Source organism: Tyto alba, unplaced genomic scaffold (genome assembly GCF_018691265.1).
Source record: "Tyto alba isolate M040663 unplaced genomic scaffold, T.alba_DEE_v4.0 Super-Scaffold_42, whole genome shotgun sequence".
NCBI lineage: Eukaryota > Metazoa > Chordata > Aves > Strigiformes > Tytonidae > Tyto > Tyto alba.
The window spans coordinates 27,559,780-27,577,182 of record NW_024881318.1 but is presented as its reverse complement, the minus strand read 5'-3'; the positions used below and the strand labels follow the sequence as shown (position 1 = coordinate 27,577,182).

The 17,403-nt window shown below is 41.5% G+C and overlaps 1 protein-coding gene across 2 annotated transcripts in view; it reads right to left on the bottom strand.

The window, feature by feature from the left end:
• MAST4 (microtubule associated serine/threonine kinase family member 4) overlaps window positions 1–17,403 on the bottom strand; it is a 308,421-nt gene that overhangs the window by 174,256 nt on the left and 116,762 nt on the right. For both annotated transcript variants that reach the window (XM_042804476.1, XM_042804477.1), the window contains exon 4: window positions 5,975–6,049. In XM_042804476.1, coding sequence (XP_042660410.1) covers window positions 5,975–6,049 — 75 coding nt within the window. The remainder of the gene's footprint in view (window positions 1–5,974; window positions 6,050–17,403) is intronic.

Below are 17,403 nucleotides of genomic sequence, written 5' to 3'. Positions count from 1 at the left end.
CATTACTGACCCTCTATATCCATCTGCTAGGTAGTGAAAGACAGCCATTAAATCTCATCTCAGTAATCACAAGACTAAACAAATCTAGCTCCTCAGTCCTCCCCTGCACATCATGAACTCCAGCATCTTTCTTGTACCAGGGTCCCAAATCTGGACACAGTTATTACAGATGTATCTTTTAAGTGTCAATTAGAGGGTAATAATCACCTCCCTCAACTTACTGGCTATGAACTTAGATCTTACCTACTTTCTGCACACGCTATGATTAGATCAACAAATATATAAAGGCCCTATTCCTTCCTTCAGCAGCTGTTTAGCACTAGTTCAGTAAGCATATTAAATACTCCTTGTGAGAGATGACCTGTAACTCCCCTACACAGGGACTAAGAAAAACAGTCTGAGAAAGAGGTAAGGGATGGGGGGGAGCAGAGGCCCTCCGAGCCAAGTAATGCCTCAAATACTCACAGATAAAGAAACTATAGTCATGGGGTGAATAATGTGGAGTCTGGACCTGACAAGGTAGTCCAAACAGCACAGGATGCATTGGGAGAGTCCTGTAAAGGCAGAATAGCTCTGCTCTGGTGTATCTTGCAAAGTTTCAAGACCATCTGTCTGGTGAATGACCTTTGCTTCATTATCCACAACATGCATATTAAAGTTGACAACCCTGAATATGTTAATGAAGATTATCAAGATCATGCTAGTTACATCATCCCATAAAGCACCTTACTCCTCCCCATACATGTGATACATAGGCATGTAGGTCCATCTAGGGGACGAAGCCAAGGAAAGGAAAGTCTGTATAAATTGAGGGGGGGGCGAGGAGTGAAAAAGCAAGCAAGCAAGCAATAGAAATAAAGAAAAAAGAAGACGTGAAGAATTAAAGAAGACGGATGCATCCCTGATGAATTCAGATAGGACCAATGCCAGACCCCAGACCGGTGACCTCTATTCTCTCTCTCTCTCTCTCCCTCTTCTTTTTCCCTTTTCCTTATTATCATTAGGTAATGAAAGGCATACTGTATTGCTTGCCGTAATTCATCATATACTTAGCCAATTATTGTGTATCCAATTAGTACACTGTGGGAACTTCATAAATGTCTGTGCATGGACTCTGAGACTTGTCTCACTGTTGTCCACTCTGCTGAGGATTCACAAATCTAAGTCACTTGTCTCCCTTGTCTGAGCAGGATGTGACACTCCTGCCACTGCCTGTTGCTGCTCATTCTGCTGTCAAATGGTCTCTTTCATACCCAAAACATGACATAAGTCAGTACTAAACGGATGAAGGATGTAATTCCTCAAATATCTGGAGAAAAGAGTCTCCTCTCTCAAAACATTTTTATTACTTTTTCTCTCAGATGCAGGTATGAGTCTCAACCACTTCCAAGCTTGACCCAAAAAAGACTGAAGATATGAGGGTTCACAGATGGGACTAACCTAGGAGCCTAGAACCACCACCTGCCATAGGCCCTAAAATTGAGATCCAAAGAGAAATCTATAGAGAAGAGGTTCATCATCATTGTTTGAAGCCCAGATTTCCTTGACTTGCATCAAAACAATCAACCAATCATAAGTTTGGACACAAGCTCATAGTTGGCCAAGTTCACAGCACCGTATCTTTATAACTCTATCTTCTGTCAGGACAAGCCAAGATCCTCTCCCTTTAAGAAATGTTCGTCTCCACATGAGAAGTCAATACAGCATGTCACTTGCTGCTTTGGGTCACCCAAATCACTAACCCACAAATGCACTTCATCCAGGTCCAGGACAATCTGCAGAATGTGTGCTGAGATGAAGAATGTGCGCTGTAGTAAGCTGACCATAGGTGGAGTATCTTGTGGGCAAGTTGTGCCTCAGCGTCCTCTGAATCATTGCTGCTGCTTTCATGAGATATGCTGTCTTGCTTCTGAGTCTCCCAAATACTACTGTTCTTCCACACCCATGAGGTTAGGAGTGAAATGCAGTAAATCCACAGACCAGACTAGCAGAACAAAACACTCATACAAGTACATTAGGATGCTTTCCTTAGCACAAAAACAGTATTCCTTTACTGGTCTTTGATGGTCTTCCCTCATCTCCAAACAGTGTCCCTGATACAGGCAATAGTCCCTGCAAGCTGTGCAGCCTGGGCTTCCATGACATCCTGCCACCTGGGCAAACAGCTGCTGCATAGGAAGGTAAAAGGAATAAAAGGGATCTCACCAGTCTTTACAGAGCCAAGAGACAAAATACCATTTCAAAGTAATAAGTTTGTTTGGTTTGCTTTATTGTACTGTGGGGTTTTTGAAACTAGAAAGAGCTGAATCAACAAGCTTAAAGAAAGGCATGTCAGCTTTGTTGATGGCAATTTGCCAACTTCAGTCTAAAAGCAGCAGGCAAAGGAGCTCTTGCTTTAGGATGGCAACAAGACCATGAGACTGGTGGCTTCTGTGCACCTACCCCTACCACCAGGAGCAACTGGCAGCTTTTCCTGAGGCACTAAATTCAGAGGAGTGTGATAACACAAGCTGCTGGAAAAGCTCTGCCAGTTCTCTTGCCCTTCTATAGCTTCCTACTTCTGGAGTTACCTGCACAGCTGACTCTCACCCTTGTCCTCCTAGTCGTATCAAGAGAACTTCTCTGTCCCTCACACTCTCAAGAATGGATGATCAATGCCCTGCAGGCCTGAGTGTTGGAGGGGGCTGCCAAGAGGGCAGTGGAGCAGGTGTGTCTGCAGAGGTACACAGGGTATGCAAGTTAAGCCTTTGGTAGGGCTCAGAGACAGGCCATGCTGCTGTTACCTTTTGAGATGACTGGAGTCCAACTTCCCCAGCTGAATTTACAACTTTGTAAGAGAAAGTTGTAGGCTTTCTTCATCAGCTGCATTGCAAATGGATTCCTTCAAGCAGAGTGACGGTCAGGTTGTCACAGCAACTACTGATAAGGGTCCCTAATGCCTCACAACAGGAAGGAAGAAAGGTGACAGGACTCTGATGACACTTCTACTGACTTGCAGCAGTCTGCAGGTGAGTGTGAGTCTGCCAGAAAACAGCAGTTCAGGAAGTGCAAGCAGCAGTATAATGGAAAGACTCTTAAGAGTTTGTCTCTCAGAAGCTCTGTGCTAAGAGTACTTCCCTACTCTGCTTTCATAGTGATCTGAATGGCAAATACTGAGAATCTCACACTGCCTGAAGTATGCCCTTGGAACACAGATGAGCCTTCGAAGAACACAGTAGATCAGTCTTGCTTGTTACACAGCACCACTTCTACCTAGCCGAATCTGCTCAGGTTACCTTGTGTTTCTCCTCCCACCAGCATAAAACCAGCTGTAGAACCTGCTGCAGGACAGGTTTGTCTTCATCCCTTGTCTTGAGTACTCTCAAGTCCATGGAACAATACCTCAGTACAGCCTCAACAGTCCTGAGCAAAGGTGTCGAACACAGTGCTCTCACTGCTCTCATATCCACTTCCAGCGCCTGCCCCAGACAAAGTAGCAAACTGTGCCTCCCTTGTTGCAGAATCACAAGCCAATATCCCTACTCCAAAACTTCCTGCTGAAGGGCAGCTGTTGAGCTGCCAAGGCCTATTTGAGATCCTAGCTTCCATCAGCTGGGTCAGCCTGAGGGTGGTGAACATGACATTTCCCAGACTTAAGACCTACAGAAATATGAGGCAAAAGCACATAATCCAAGCCCCTTAGTTTAATCCAGGCACAGAAGAAGGGAAAGATGTGCAGGAAGGAGTGGGAAACATGCAGAAATTATTACTTCAAGTTACCTCAATCAGACCAGGAAAGTACGGTCCTTTCAGCTGTAACAGTTGATTCCAAGAACATGGTAGGCAAGGAAAAAAGGCATTTATATCTAGGACATAAAGTGTGGCAGCAATTACTCACTGAGAAGTGTGAACTGGAGAGAAGGAAGGGAAGGGGTGGCTGTCAGCACAGATGGGTGCAGGTGCCTGTCAGAATTAGTTTTATTGGACAGCCACGTGGAAATACTACACACATAGAGAAAGGTTCTCAAAGAACAGGACTCAGAAGACTACTGTTACAGGTTTGCACCGTTTTCTTGCATGGACAATCAGGAAAGAGATCAGGTGTGTGATCTGCAGCCTGGTCCATGCCCTGGGAACTACAAACTTGCAGTGTTTCTCTTCTGTTGCACAGGACTGGCAATGAAGCAGTGCTCCCTTCTTGCCTCCTTTCTCTTCCCTACAGACACATTTTAACCAAGACAAAACACTCAGCCAGAGCTATGTTCCTACTGTGTGCTGAAGAGCCTCTTCCAAGCAGATGGTCATTCTCAAGCTGCTGACAATGGTTGTAGGGGGAGAGGTGGAGGATGATGTGGTCTGTGATAACAGCCCCCTCTGGATGTTGGGCTGGTAACTGACTTTCTCCCAGTGCATCAGGATGTCCTCCTAACAGCAAAGACACTGACCAAAGAGTAGTGGCTAAGGGCTCTGCAAACAACTACCAAGACCTTTTCTGGTCCTTTTGTCCCATACAAAACCTAAGTACAAATACTGAAAAGGGTAGTCTGCAGCTACCAGACTGAGGTTTTGACAGCACACCTACCTTTAACAAGGTGCATCCAGGGGTACAGTAGGGCACTGGGGTATGGTGGACAACTGCTGAAAAACTAGATTAGAGAAGGGAGCAAAAGCTAGCACAGATTATATCCAAAGAACTGCACTTCAGTATACATTTTTCCTTTGGCTTTCCACATTGAGGGAATTACATGGAGTGATTCTAGTGTACATTAATGCACACAGAAAATAGCTCAAGATAATGGGCTCCTTAAGAGACAGTACAGAATCAAAATTAATATGCTTAACTAATCCTTTTTTAAAAATATATATATATATTATATATACATATATATATATATATACAAGCTTCACTCACTCTTGCATCTGTAACCTCCAAAATGCTCTTCCCCAGACCTACAAAAGGATAGCCTAATATTGACAATGTTGTTATAGGCTAAAAGGAATAAATAATACAAGCTGGCAACAGTAGAAGTCAACACAAGTAATACTTAACGAGTCAACACATTTAGCAACACAAAGAATTAGTCTGACAACAGCAACTGGAGTCATAATTTAGAATGCAAGACAAGACAACATGTGTCCACTTTTTCTCTTCCATAAAACCAGGACTTTTCGTTCACGACATGGACATAGACTACCACCATTTCAACTAGTACCAAGGGTTGCATGTAAATATGGTAAGCAATTCTGCAAGTATCTAAATCTAAAGAAGTGGAGAATGTGACTTCTGGGAGGGAGTAGTAATGGATACACAGTTTCATTTTTGCTGGACTCTCACAAAAAGTAGCAAAAAATAAATGGAGCTGAATAGTTACTGATGATCTAAAATATGCATTATAGTACATTTTATTAGTCTAGAGAATGAAAGTTTCGTAATAACATCATGCTCACCTAATATCTCAAACTTTTTTGTGTATTGTACGCAAAAAGCATATCTCTAAAAAGGTGGAACAGTCTTACAAACTAATCAGTACTTCTATTATATCTGCTAATATCATCTTTTGATGACAAAGCCTTTTTTTTTTTACCCTGAAACTTCCCATCACAGCTTGATATTAGACTAATTGATTATTTCCTATACGCTTGCCTATTTATTCAATGAAAACCTTTTAAGACTGAAACAAATTAATTGCACCTGTTTAAGACAACAGATACTACATAAAGTAATAAAACCAAAGTAGAACACTTCATACAGTTTCTATTTCACTTTGCAGATACAAAAATCTCACCCCAAATTTTTAAAGAAAGTACAACAGCTGCACTTGAATATGAACCACTCCAGTGCTGAAGTTTAACTTTAGAGACAGTGATTATATCACTTGCAGATGAGTAAAAATAACTAAATGTCCCACCAAACACAAGAACTTCTCTTTAGTAACAAATACTCTGCTGACACAACATTCCATTTTAAAAATGGTCCTTCAATAAAGGCACTCACTTTTGTAGCTGTTGGTTCCACTAGCCTCTGACGCTGGCGTGCTGAGCTGAAATGACTCTTCTGAGGCGCCCCTTCCTGACAGTGAATGGAGAAAGGGGAAGAAGAAGAAGAGAGAAAAGGGGGGAAATGGATCGTGGAGGGGATGGAATGGAGGATGTTGGAGAAGGGAGAGGGAGAGTATTTAACTGAACTGTATTTTCACTAACTTTGTAAAAGCTGTATTAAACCAATCTCAGTAATACCACTGTAAAAATAACAGAAAAGAAACTTTTGCTATAAGTAGCCTCATGAGGCTTTTATATATGTATTATTCATATGCATTTAATGACACTGTCTACTATAAATACACATATATACACACGTACACATGCCTGCTTCATTTCTAGATACACACACTAAAGTTTTAAAATTATTAATTTCACTCTTCCCACGTATACACATTATCTTACATTCTCTGTATCAATTTAAGAAGTCACACACAAAAGAACCCAACCCACTAGTGATCCCACCCAGCTGGATTCACGCTCTAACCCTAAGACCAGCATCTCCTCTAATAAAATACAACTTTTTAGGTTCACATTCTCCATCGAGAGCTTCAGTCGACTATCAATCACCTTATGTTTTAGATTTTTACCTAGCAGAGACTAATACCCTCTCCTGAGAAAACCTGAGAAACAGCAGGCTCACACATGTAAATCAGCATTTTCTCTTAGAGAAATTTGAAGTGTTCAACTGAAGAAAGTCTTCATCATTGTCCTGGTTTCAGCTGGGATAGAGCTATTTTTTTTCTTCTTAGTAGCTAGAACAGTGATGTGCTTTGGACTCAGTACAGGATTTGGTGTAAGAATGTTGATAATGCACCGATGGTTTTAGCTGTTGCTAAGAGATCAATGACTTTTCAGATCCCCATGTACTTCTAGTGTGCAGGTACACAGTAAGCTGGGAGTGAGCACAGCCAGAGTACCAGACCCAAACTGGGCAATGGAATATTCCATATCATACAACATCATGCTCAGTAGGTAGATTAGGGTTGATCCGGAAACTCTCTCACTTCCACGATTGCGGTTTTGGGATTCTCACTTCTCTGGGAATGCTAGCCAGGAATGGGCTGGGCATCAGTCAGCAGTTGGTGAGCAATCACATTGTGCATTACCTGACTGTTTTTTCTATTGTTGTTGTTTTTATTATTGTTGTTGTTATTATATAACTTTATTTCAATTATTAAATTGTTTTTATTTCAACCAACAAGTCTCCTCAACTTTACCTCTTCAATTCTCTCCTTCATTCCCCATAGTAGGGGAGGGTGAGCAAGCACCTGTGTGGTGTTCAGCTGCCAGATGGGTTTAAACCACGAGATTTACATGTGCAAAATTATTTAGGGTAATACCTCCCAGCAGCCAATCTTAACACTACCTGGACTTGCTGGAGCTAAAAAGGGAGGACTGCATCCTCGGCTTTGAACAGCACACCATTCATCTGCCTATTCTTGCTATTTCTTGTGGTTCCTTCTCACCGATTAAAACTGGTACTGAACAACCTCTAGAACAGGGACCTGTCTGTTGCTAACTCTTTCCTACACCAATGGAGCTGCTTGTCTTTCAAGAAAAAAAAAAAAACACTCTGTCTACATACTCAAACTGCTTAACTACCAAAAAAAATTGAAGCTAGAAACAAATATAAAGTTCAAGCAACAATATGTATTTTGAGTAACTATACTGTATAATCTGAAATTTTGAAAAGGAAAATATTAGAATTTGTAGCTCACTTTCCTACAATGAAAGGAAAGAATATTATAGATTTTTTTTTTTTTCTGGTCTCCCTGCCTCTCAGGCTTTCACCAGATCACATTATTGGAGAAGTTCTGCTTCTCTTTCACATTCATACTTTCCCATTTAGTGAAATAATCTTGATATTCTTAGACATCATAAAGCTATACTGAAGAGGTGCTACTCTAACACATCTAAGAAACATTCTCAGTTCAGGTATTAGGATGAACAGCTTTTCCAGAACCTGATTCAAATTATTCTCTACTTCTTGACAGCATAAATACATACTTTCAATTGAACAGACTTGCAATGTTTCAGCCACCTGAAACAATAGCACTTACTCTGTTTGCTTTCCAAATTAAGGAAACTTAAGTTAATTTTTGGTATGAATTCTACCAAATACGGCATCTGAATTTTCAGGATATAACATAAATTGTCACAAAGAGGACTAAAGATTAAGCCTCTACTCCATCATTTCTATGAAACTCTAGGGTAACCACAAGAATTAACATGCTCAGTAACTTCACAAACACTACAGTAGGAAACAAGGATGGTTTAGGCAGATTGTTAAAAGTCTTGGGAAGAAGGGAGAACACACATAATAACTGACGTTAAAATATGTCAGATCAAAGAACAAAACACATCAGCAAAAAAAAAATAACTCCAATTCTTCCATCAGTGCCATAAAATCTTAAGAAGTACCTATACTTTAATGAGTGATAACCAGATAGACAGGAACACCTATACACAACACTGCTTCCGCTAGAATTCAATGAGAACATCTACTAACATACCCAAAAAAACCCAAGGTAGTGCAGGAAGATGTCTCAAAACACTAATTTGTGTCAATAACTGTGCCAGCCAGCAAAAACTGAAGTATATCTTAGGTTTGCCTATAACTGGGTTTTACTTAAGCTAGTTTTAAAATGCAGTGCTGTTCCTGGTCAAAGCACTTGAACTAACCTGAGAGTTTCTTTTTTGGTTTTGTGTTCTCTTCACTATGTTTTAAGTATGTACAGAGGAACGCAAAGTTTTAATTAATATAGAACATAAACACTGTTATTGAAATTAGAACAAAAAGAAGACAAAAGGTATTTACCCAATGCTGTCCCACACAGCACAACAGTTAAAGATTTTTTCAGGATATGAGAAATACTGGTTCAAAATCCTCTACCTGCTGAATATCTAGGAGAGAGAAGACCTATATTTAGTTTCTTCCCCAAGATACTTTAAATAAATAATCTGTCTCAATCTCTCCACAAGCTTTCCAATCTGTACAACTCCTCACTGCTGTAGTGAGTATGAACTCTACTACTGCTACTTCAGGTATGCACCTGATGGGCAGGAGGTAAGGGTCAAGAGCCAAATCACAGGAGGCAGAGGATAAAAATTCATGAGGCTGTTTCCCTTTTTCTCACTTTCAGAACCAGTACACAATGCCTTCTAGGAGTCTTCTCCAAAAAAAAAAAAAAAAAGAATATTTTACAAATGCAAGATTGACTTGCTCGTATTTCAGAAAAGATATCCACAGGGTTCCTTAACTGAAAATGTAATTCTACTCAACTTTGCAAATATTTCTCAAGATTCCAAGACTGCTTTTCAAAAAGTAACTTTTATTCCTTCTTAACAAAAAGGCTTACACTCTCAGTAAGACACCAAGCAGAGCCAGCTCTGTAACTCAAAAAGATCTGGTGGAAACAATCAAAGATTATTGGTAAAATCTTGGGAAGATTACATCATATTCAACAAATCAAAGACAGTAGGAATAGTACAAACTAACCCTAATTAATAGAATCAGCATCACAGAAAAAGCAGTTATCTAACACTTGCATAAACATTTGGCTACAACTGCAGAAGGCTCTTCTGCTGATGGTAATGTCTTTTGATAACACTCAATTAAATTACCGGTGTAACTGACTAAAATTAGTGGTAAGTACTGGGGTTAGCTGACCTTAGCACTTCTCTTTTTAGGACATATTATTGAAACATTTAATAATTTCTTTTAAGATTTCTCAATGACCTTCCCATTATCATTTAACATAAACTTTAATATAGTTTAAAAATGGATGCTTGAAAAGGGTGTCCTTTCTAGCACAGGTTGGAATCAATGGTAGGATCAACTTAATCTTGACATTAGCTAGCAAAAATGCTGATCTTCAGAGGCCCTATCTTCTCTCTTATTAAGGTTATTAACCTGTATTCCTGTATCCCTTTCAGAATGCATTTCAGGAGCAGTTAGGAGCTGCAATAAACACAGTTTACACCTGGAAAAGTCCCAGTACAGCACAGATACCATTTCAGAAGCATAAAAGTGTACCTAAATTCATGTGATTATTCCTATGACAAAGGAAGGAGTCTTCAGACATTATTAAAATGCTTATGTGGGTTGTGCCTCCAGTGACACTAGCCATGTTGGTACACCAGTACAACATTCTGAGTCAGAATATATTAACAGTTCATTTCATTAGCACAAAATAATCAGATGGGTAGACTTGATGCAATACTGTCTTTTGGCTGGGTTAATGTCAGCAGATACATGAAACACTGCTGGAATGCAGAGAATCCATAGTAGTTTTGATTCTAACAGGCAGTAAACCTCAAGACAGATATCAGATTCATCATCCCCTGTGCAAGCAACAAATGATATTTCAATTCTATTTTTAATCATAAATAGATTCCATTCACTTTGGTACTGCTAGTCACTCGGTACTTTGGTACTAGAGGCTTCATCTCCTTGCGTGGACAAGGAACAAGTCTGGACAAGAGTCATGCCATGGCTTCCCACGATGAAGATTTCAGCAGTAACCTGATTCAGGAGCTCCTCTCCCCAGAATTCCCACCAGCTCAGTCGTGCCCTGAAGCCGGAGTTCACTACTGCCTCCACTGTACTTGTACAATTGTGTGTAGTTCTGTTCCGTAATGACAACACCGAACGACCCAGGTTAAACATAGCTGCTGTGGGAGCAGGAGGGTCATAGCCAGTCTGGTGTCAGCCTTTCGGATGAACTCAGAGCTGGGCTTCTGTGAAATGGGCCGCTGAAAAGAATAGCTGTATTGGAAACTCCATATGCCACTCTGCTGTTAAAACTCTTTATAATGGAACTTCCAGCAAAGCCTGGTAGGCAAGCCCAAGTAGGGATGAAAGTTTATCATTGCAATGTGTTAACATATGAAGAGAGCTACTGTGAAGGTGCAACTAAGATCAACAAGAGATTAACAAAACTGCTGGGACAATCCATACCAAAAAAACCCAACTGGAATTATAGGTAAGAATAAAGATGAGAGTAAAGAGAAACCTCCTCTTTTGCTATTGAATAATTCAATACAGAGCATTTGAAGTATGCAGAAACATCACACTGTACGCATACAGGCTTTTCATTACATCATCACCTTATGCCCCTTAATATTGCATTCCAGCTGAGAAAAAAAAAAAAAAAAAACACAAAAAAAAACACAAACAAAACAACTTCTGCAAACATCACCTGTATGTAGTGCTCCAGATAGGACTGTCTAATAAGGGCAGACAAATCACAGGAAAAGCAAAAGCTAGGATCAGGGTCAGTGACTCAGAGGCAGAGCTATCTCTCATTTAAAAAGCTAAAATAAAAGGGAAAGAAAAAAATGGATCCACACACTGAAAAGTCTATGCATTCAGAAACTACAGTTATTGCGAGTAAAGCACATGCAATGGATCCACAACACCCTTGCAGGGGAAATGTCCTTTCCAGATGAATAGGTCAATTGCAATTATCAGTTGACATAATGAAACAACAGTCAGAAAACTAGTTCCTTGCACAGCCCAACATGATTCACATCAACAAGGACAAGCTGAAGGAAAAACAGAAGGGTTCTAAATAATTCTCATCTATGGGAAGGTATTTTAGGTCAATGCAGAAAACTGGCTAGGAAGCAGGAGTCAGACTCATTTCATTTAACAGGTGAGTAGTCCAAGAAAGATCCGTGTGGAAAACAGGTATCTCTAAAGAAAACAAAAAACAAAACAAAACAAATGAACAAAACAAACAACCCAACCCAAAAGAGATAAGGGGCATCAGGTATTGAACATCTACGTTACATAGTTTCTTTCTGAAGACAGAAGCCTGAAAGCAGTTGTGAGAAGAAAACATGGTTTTGTCTGCATAGGCTTGTAGCTAATTCAACGATGTGTTAACATCAATACCAAAAGCAGTTTCCATATAAGAGCAGTTGCCATTTACAGTATGAAAACAGCAATATCAAGAGACAAGCAAGAGAGAATATCGACACAAGCACCCGCTCTTATCTGAAGAAATTTCTTCTACCTTGAGAGTGAAGCAGCCACCGTCCTTTTTTTCTCTCCATTTTTATTAGCTGCCAGACCAAGATCAGAATCAACAGTGGCAGTAATTCCATGCACAGGAGATGAATTCACCAAACACCACAGCTGACCACTGACAGCTCTGCAAGTATTTAGCACTGCAGAAGAAAAAATTCACAGCAACAACTCCACCCACATCAAGCTGGACAAATCCTAATGCCAGCAGGTTTATATCAATGTTTTTACGTTATTAAGTGTCGTGTTGAAGAACATCTCCTCACATAGCCCCAATGATTCAAGCATGCTTCCTCCTCCAAGACTAGAACTGTGCTATCTCCTCAAGATAAATCTGCACCCAAGATTACAGCCCCTGCCACGTTCAGTGCCCTACACTCCAGCCTGAGTCATCTCAGCATTGCATCTAGCAAAAGCTGAAGCAAAGCTCGTGGTAGAGGCCTGCTGTCACGGTTAAGACCGTATTTTGAACATTTTTTTGCACAAAGCAATCTACCTCCTACTCTATAGTGTCTCATACTAGATGCAGCTGTTCCACTCAATTACCTAACCAACCGTGCTGGAAGTGCAATGTCATGGTCAGTGAGAGACCACAGCTCTGTGCTGCGGCCAGCATAAACTAGCACAACACTGTGCTATACACATGCACTCAGAGTCTTAATTTCAAAGCACAGGTCAGGAATTAAGTGCCTTCCCTCTATCACCTAAGTGAGTTAGAGGCATATCTAATAAATGGGTCAAAGGAGATTGGGAAACACAAGCTAAACTAGTTTACCTTTTTTCTTCTTGATATGAAAACAGAATTGCTGTCTTTGTTGACAATAATGCCAGATCAGATCAAGGTGACTTAGTATTTGTATTTTTATATATATGCACAAAATAAATATAGATCTAAAAATCTTTATAATCCTACTAAATTGGACTGCAAGGCAAAGAAATGTGAAAAAAAGTGTTCTATTCTGGAAGTTTGAGCCTCAGTCCTTTCACTGTCCCTCTCCATGGCCCATAGTTCTTAGAATAAAAACACCACACATGTACCCTTCAGAGTGGAAACAGATCTCTTCATGAGGATATTTAGCTACTTCCTAGTAGCAGTTATGATATCTACAAGAAGGGCCGGAAGGAGGATCCAGCAACTACAGGCCTGTCAGTCTGGTCTCGGTGCCAGGGAAGGCTAGGGAGCAGACGATCTTGAGTGCCATCCCACGGCACATACAGGGCAACCAGGCGATCCGGCCCAGCCAGCATGGGTTTATGAAAGGCAGGTCCTGCCTGGCCGACCCGATCTCCTTCTATGACAAGGTGACTCGTTTAGAGGATGAGGGAAAGGCTGTGGATATCATCTAACTTGACTTCAGAAAAGCCTTTGACACCATTTCCCACAGCATTCTCCTGGAGAAACTGGCGGCTCATGGCTTGGATGAGTGTAACCTTTCCTGGGTGTGTAGGGTTTCTGCAGTGCATTATTTTGGTAGCAGGGGAGGGGGCTACAGCGGTGACCCCCTGTGAGAAGCTTCTCAAAGCTCCCTTGGCTCCAAGTCAGACCCACCTCTGGCCAAGGCCAAGTCAATTAGCGATGGTGGCTGCACGTCTGCGATAATGTATTTAAGAAGGGAAACGTGGGAGGGGGCTGGGGACTTGTGAGGAGGAGTTATGAGAAGGACAAACACCTAAGTCAGTGGAAGGAAGGAGGAGGAAGTGAGGGAGGTGTGCCAGAGCAGTGACACCCATATCCCGTGGTGAGATGGCATGGTCAATCACCCTGCCACCAATGGAGGTCCACGGTGGAGTAGATGCCAACCTGGAGCCTGTGGAGAAGGACACTTCAGGACAGGCATCTGCACTTAAACGAAGCTGGGACTCGGAGGGGAGAAGCAGCCCCCACTGTTGCAGTTCAGCACTGGGCTGACTGCAACACGCAGGGGTGACCGATGCTGAAGCAGCATGGGAATGGCTGCATCCCATGGGGTGGACTCACGCCAGAGAAGGTTCATGGTGGACTGTCTCCAGTGAGAGGGGAGCCACGTGGAACAGGAGAGGAATGTGCAGCATCCAACTCCTAAGAAGGATAGAGCAGCCAGCTGACTGTAAACCCCATCCCCTGCCCTCAGTGCCACTGGGAGAAGAGGTAGAGAGATCAGGATCAGAGCTGGGCCTGAGAAGAAGGGAGGGATGTGGGAGGTGTTTTTGGATGTGGTGGTGCTTCTCACTGTCCCACCTGGTCTCTTAACTGTTGGGTTTGTTAGTGTTTGAATTAAAGTGATGTTTTCTTTTCTTCTCCTAAAGAGTCTGTCTCTTGCCCAGGACTAGAATGGGTGAGCACCCTTGAGCCATTTTGGCTTCATTTACTCCCTCCCATTTCTGATAGGGGAAGGAGCGAGTGAATGGTTGTGTGGTGCTCAGTTGCCCTCTGGGCTCAAACCATGACACTGGGTAACAAACTAGCTGGTTGGCCGGGCCTGAGGAGTTATGGTGAATGGAATTAAATCCAGTTGGCGGCCGGTCACAAGTGGTGTTCCCCAGGGCTCCATACTGAGGCCAGCTCTGTTTAATATCTCATCATTGATATGGATGAGGAGATCTAGTGCACCCTTAGTAAGCTGGCAGAGGACACCAAGTTGGGCAGGATTGTCAATCTGCTTGAGCGGAGGAAGGCTCTTCAGAGTGGTCTGGACAGGCCGAATCGAAGGGCCAAGGCCAGTTGTATGAGGTTCAACAAGGCTCAGTGCCAGGTCCTGCACTTGGGTCACAACAACCCCATGCAATGCAACAGGCTTGGGGAAGAGTGGCTGGAAAGGTGCCCAGCAGAAAAGGACCTGGGGGTTTTGGTCAAGTCAGCTGAATATGAGCCAGCAGCGTACCCAGGTGGCCAAGAAGGCCAACAGCACTCTGGCTTGTGTCAAATAGTGTGGCCAGCAGGACTAGGGCAGTGATCATCCCCCCGTGCTCAGCACTGGTGAGGCCCCACCTTGAATCCTGTGTTCAGTTTTGGGCCCCTCACTACAAGAAAGACATCGAGGTGCTGGAGCGTGTCCAGAGAAGGGCAACAAAGCTGGTGAACGGTCTAGAGAACAAGTCCTGTGGGGAGCAGCTGAGGGAACTGGGGTTGTTTAGCCTGAAGAAAAAGGAGGCTCAAGGGAGACCTTATTGCTCCCTACAACTGCCTGAAAGGAGGTTGTAAGGAAGGTGGATGACAGTCTCTTCTGCAAGGTAGCAAGTTACAGGATGAGAGGAAATGGCCTCAAGTAGGGCCAGGGGAGATTTAGATTGGATATTAGCAAAAATTCCTTCACCAGAAGGGTTGTCAAGCATTGGAACCGGCTCACCAGGGAACAGGTTAAGTCACCATCCCTGGAGGTATTTTAAACACATGTAGATGTTGCATGTAGGGACATGGTTTAGTGGTAGACTCAGCCATGTTAGGTTTGCAGCTAGACTCAGTGATTTTAAGGGTCTTTTCCAACCTAAATTATTCTGTATGCTTCATGATATACAGAAGTCGTTATTCACACCCAATGGCTTGACACTCTCAGTAACAATGCAAAACAACCAAGTGAAGTGTTATCTATACAGGAGTCACCTTCTATGAGGAGAACAAGTAGACCAGTTGCAGCATGAGATACTCGGTAATCAACTGCTAAGAATTTCACTTTATTTACAAATGAACCTAAGGCTGTGGATAATATCAGTGCTTAATGAAGCTTGATGTATGTTTAATTAAGAACAATATAGCTTTCTAGTTTTAGAAAAATCATGCTGAAATGTACCATTAAAAACTAGAGTGTACCAAAACTGTCCTATTTTTATATCAGATATGCAGCCATTTGTAATCAAATGTATAACTGAAAAATGGAAGTTTAAAAAAAAGTTTGTATCTTTAAATACATTTCATTTTTTCCCCAATTTACACAACAGAAAGCTTCAACAAGTTACACCCAAAAGGCTATTAACAAAGATTGTAAACTTGGAAAATAGTAAATTGGGAGAAAATCCATCTCTAGTACACTGCAACTTCACTTTCTTTTGTCAGTAACTGGTAGAATTTTAAACTCTGGAAAGCATTACTATGTGTATAAATGTAAACTTAAGAAATCAAGTAAGAACATCTAAATGTCAAAATTACACTTACTACCTGCACCACTTACTCTGACCTCCTCCTAGGAACTCCATTGTTACTTATTTGTTCTAGTCTATTAGACTGAGAATAGTAACTGAGAGGTATTCATGATATTTTGTTTCTATTCAGACTGCAGAGCTATTGCATCTAAAAGTGAAGCTGTATTTCATCCTGAAGCACATACCAAAACTGTAAGCTAACTGCTAGCTGGAGAATGGGGTGGGACATGTGTGTACGGTCAGAAAAAAACATCTAAGGAAGGCAGACCAGCTGAAAAAGGCAGGCAAGCCCCAGTTAACGTCAGTGACCTTCAACCAATGCACACAAGTCACTGAAGAGCACATCTGACACACCACCCCTCAGACCAAGGCATGGCAACTGCAGCTTGCGGCCAACTACAGCTTCCAAAACAGTGCCTTAGAACCTGCACTTCTGGGTTTAATCCCAGAGGTCTCATTTCCAGTTTCAAAATGATGTCAACACAACTCATACTCACGCTGATACTCTAGGTGGTTACAGTGCTCCTGTGAAGGGAACACACTTTGATTTCTTCATACAGACAGACATGGAATCACAACAGCATTTCACAAAGAAAGTTCAGCTTGGTACTTTGGAGCAACATAGAATTGCCCAAATTTTCCTTAAAAAAAAAATCAAGTTAAATGGAAAGACTTTCCCTTTGATATTGTATGGCAACACAGGTCTTATTTTTTCAAGATAATTAGTGAAAACAAAGACTTTCCCCTTTTTCCCTCTCTGATAAAAGATTTGTTGTTCTTCATTATTCATGCTAAAATAAGTGGTCAGAAACATTTTGAAATAGTGTGCTGATAGAGGATGTCAGTCTATCAAAATAAGAATGGGTTGTGAAATTAGTCAGTTTTAGCAGAATTTTATCTTCAAACAGTTCTAAAAAAATCATGGAGGATGCCATTCAACATTTTCCAAGTGAAACATGGGACTGTGCTACCCAAAAGTAATATCTAAAAAGACAAAGCTTTAGTGAGACAAAACAGAAAAAAGGAGGGAAAAAAATATCAAACCACAACACTGCATATCTTTAAATGCTCCAAAGATTCATTAACTTTTTGCTTTTATTCCAATGTAATAAAAAGTCAAAACACAAAGTCCTTCACAAAGTAAAATTTCCACTCTTGTCATCATTCTTCACTTTAGGAGAGCTGCATAATCATAGCTGTGAGAGTACACAGAAAATACAACAAAGGGATAAAGC